Source organism: Hibiscus syriacus, unplaced genomic scaffold, assembly GCF_006381635.1.
Source record: "Hibiscus syriacus cultivar Baekdansim isolate YM2019G1 unplaced genomic scaffold, ASM638163v2 tig00112888_pilon, whole genome shotgun sequence".
NCBI classification, from domain to species: domain Eukaryota; kingdom Viridiplantae; phylum Streptophyta; class Magnoliopsida; order Malvales; family Malvaceae; genus Hibiscus; species Hibiscus syriacus.
The window spans coordinates 1271765-1272377 of record NW_024063415.1 but is presented as its reverse complement, the minus strand read 5'-3'; the positions used below and the strand labels follow the sequence as shown (position 1 = coordinate 1272377).

Sequence of the window (613 nt, the reverse complement as noted above, 5' to 3'; positions counted from 1 at the left end):
ATACAACCACGTCAGATGCACTTTGTTTCGGGATTTATCAGGAATCAAGACCTCCAATAACTTGTAAAATATGAGAACAAACAAATTGTTGTAAAATAAAAATGATGTGAATACATTAAAAATTTATCATAAAAAATTACAATAACATAAACTAAAAAAAAATTAAATATTATAAATAAATAAATTACAATAAATAAACATATATTTAAATAATTACCTATTTAATTTTTGGAGCAACATCGATGGGGAGCTGCACAAAATTGTCGCCCAAAAATTTAATGTAGATCTTCCCTCCATCCAAATCCTCCTCCATCGGAGTAACTCTGAGCAGTTCCTCACACAAGGTTCCCCAGTTCTCATGAACCATACCGGTAATAGGATTTCCAATAGACAGCCCAAGATGGTATGCAACATCTTCAAGGGTAATAATCGGTTTCACACAAGGAAAATGAAATATGTGCATCTCCAATCTCCACCGTTCAATCAACGCGTTTATCAATGGAGGGTGCAACTTTATACCACTAGTTACGGTGCCAATGTAACCTAAACCAGCTTCGTGCAAGTATGGAATAATATCGTCATTAGGGGACGGGAAACGGTTGATAAAACTCAT

The 613-nt window shown here is 34.4% G+C and overlaps 1 protein-coding gene across 1 annotated transcript; it reads right to left on the bottom strand.

The window, feature by feature from the left end:
- Positions 1 to 217: 217 nt before the first annotated feature.
- Positions 218 to 613, bottom strand: LOC120184399 (protein MAIN-LIKE 2-like). Its single transcript, XM_039188879.1, has one exon. The coding sequence runs from the start codon at positions 611 to 613 to the stop codon at positions 218 to 220; it is 396 nt and encodes a 131-aa protein (XP_039044810.1).

Coding starts and splice junctions, on each gene's coding strand:
- LOC120184399 (XM_039188879.1), bottom strand. CDS start 613: ATGAGTTTTATCAACCGTTTCCCGTCCCCTAATGACGATATTATTCCA.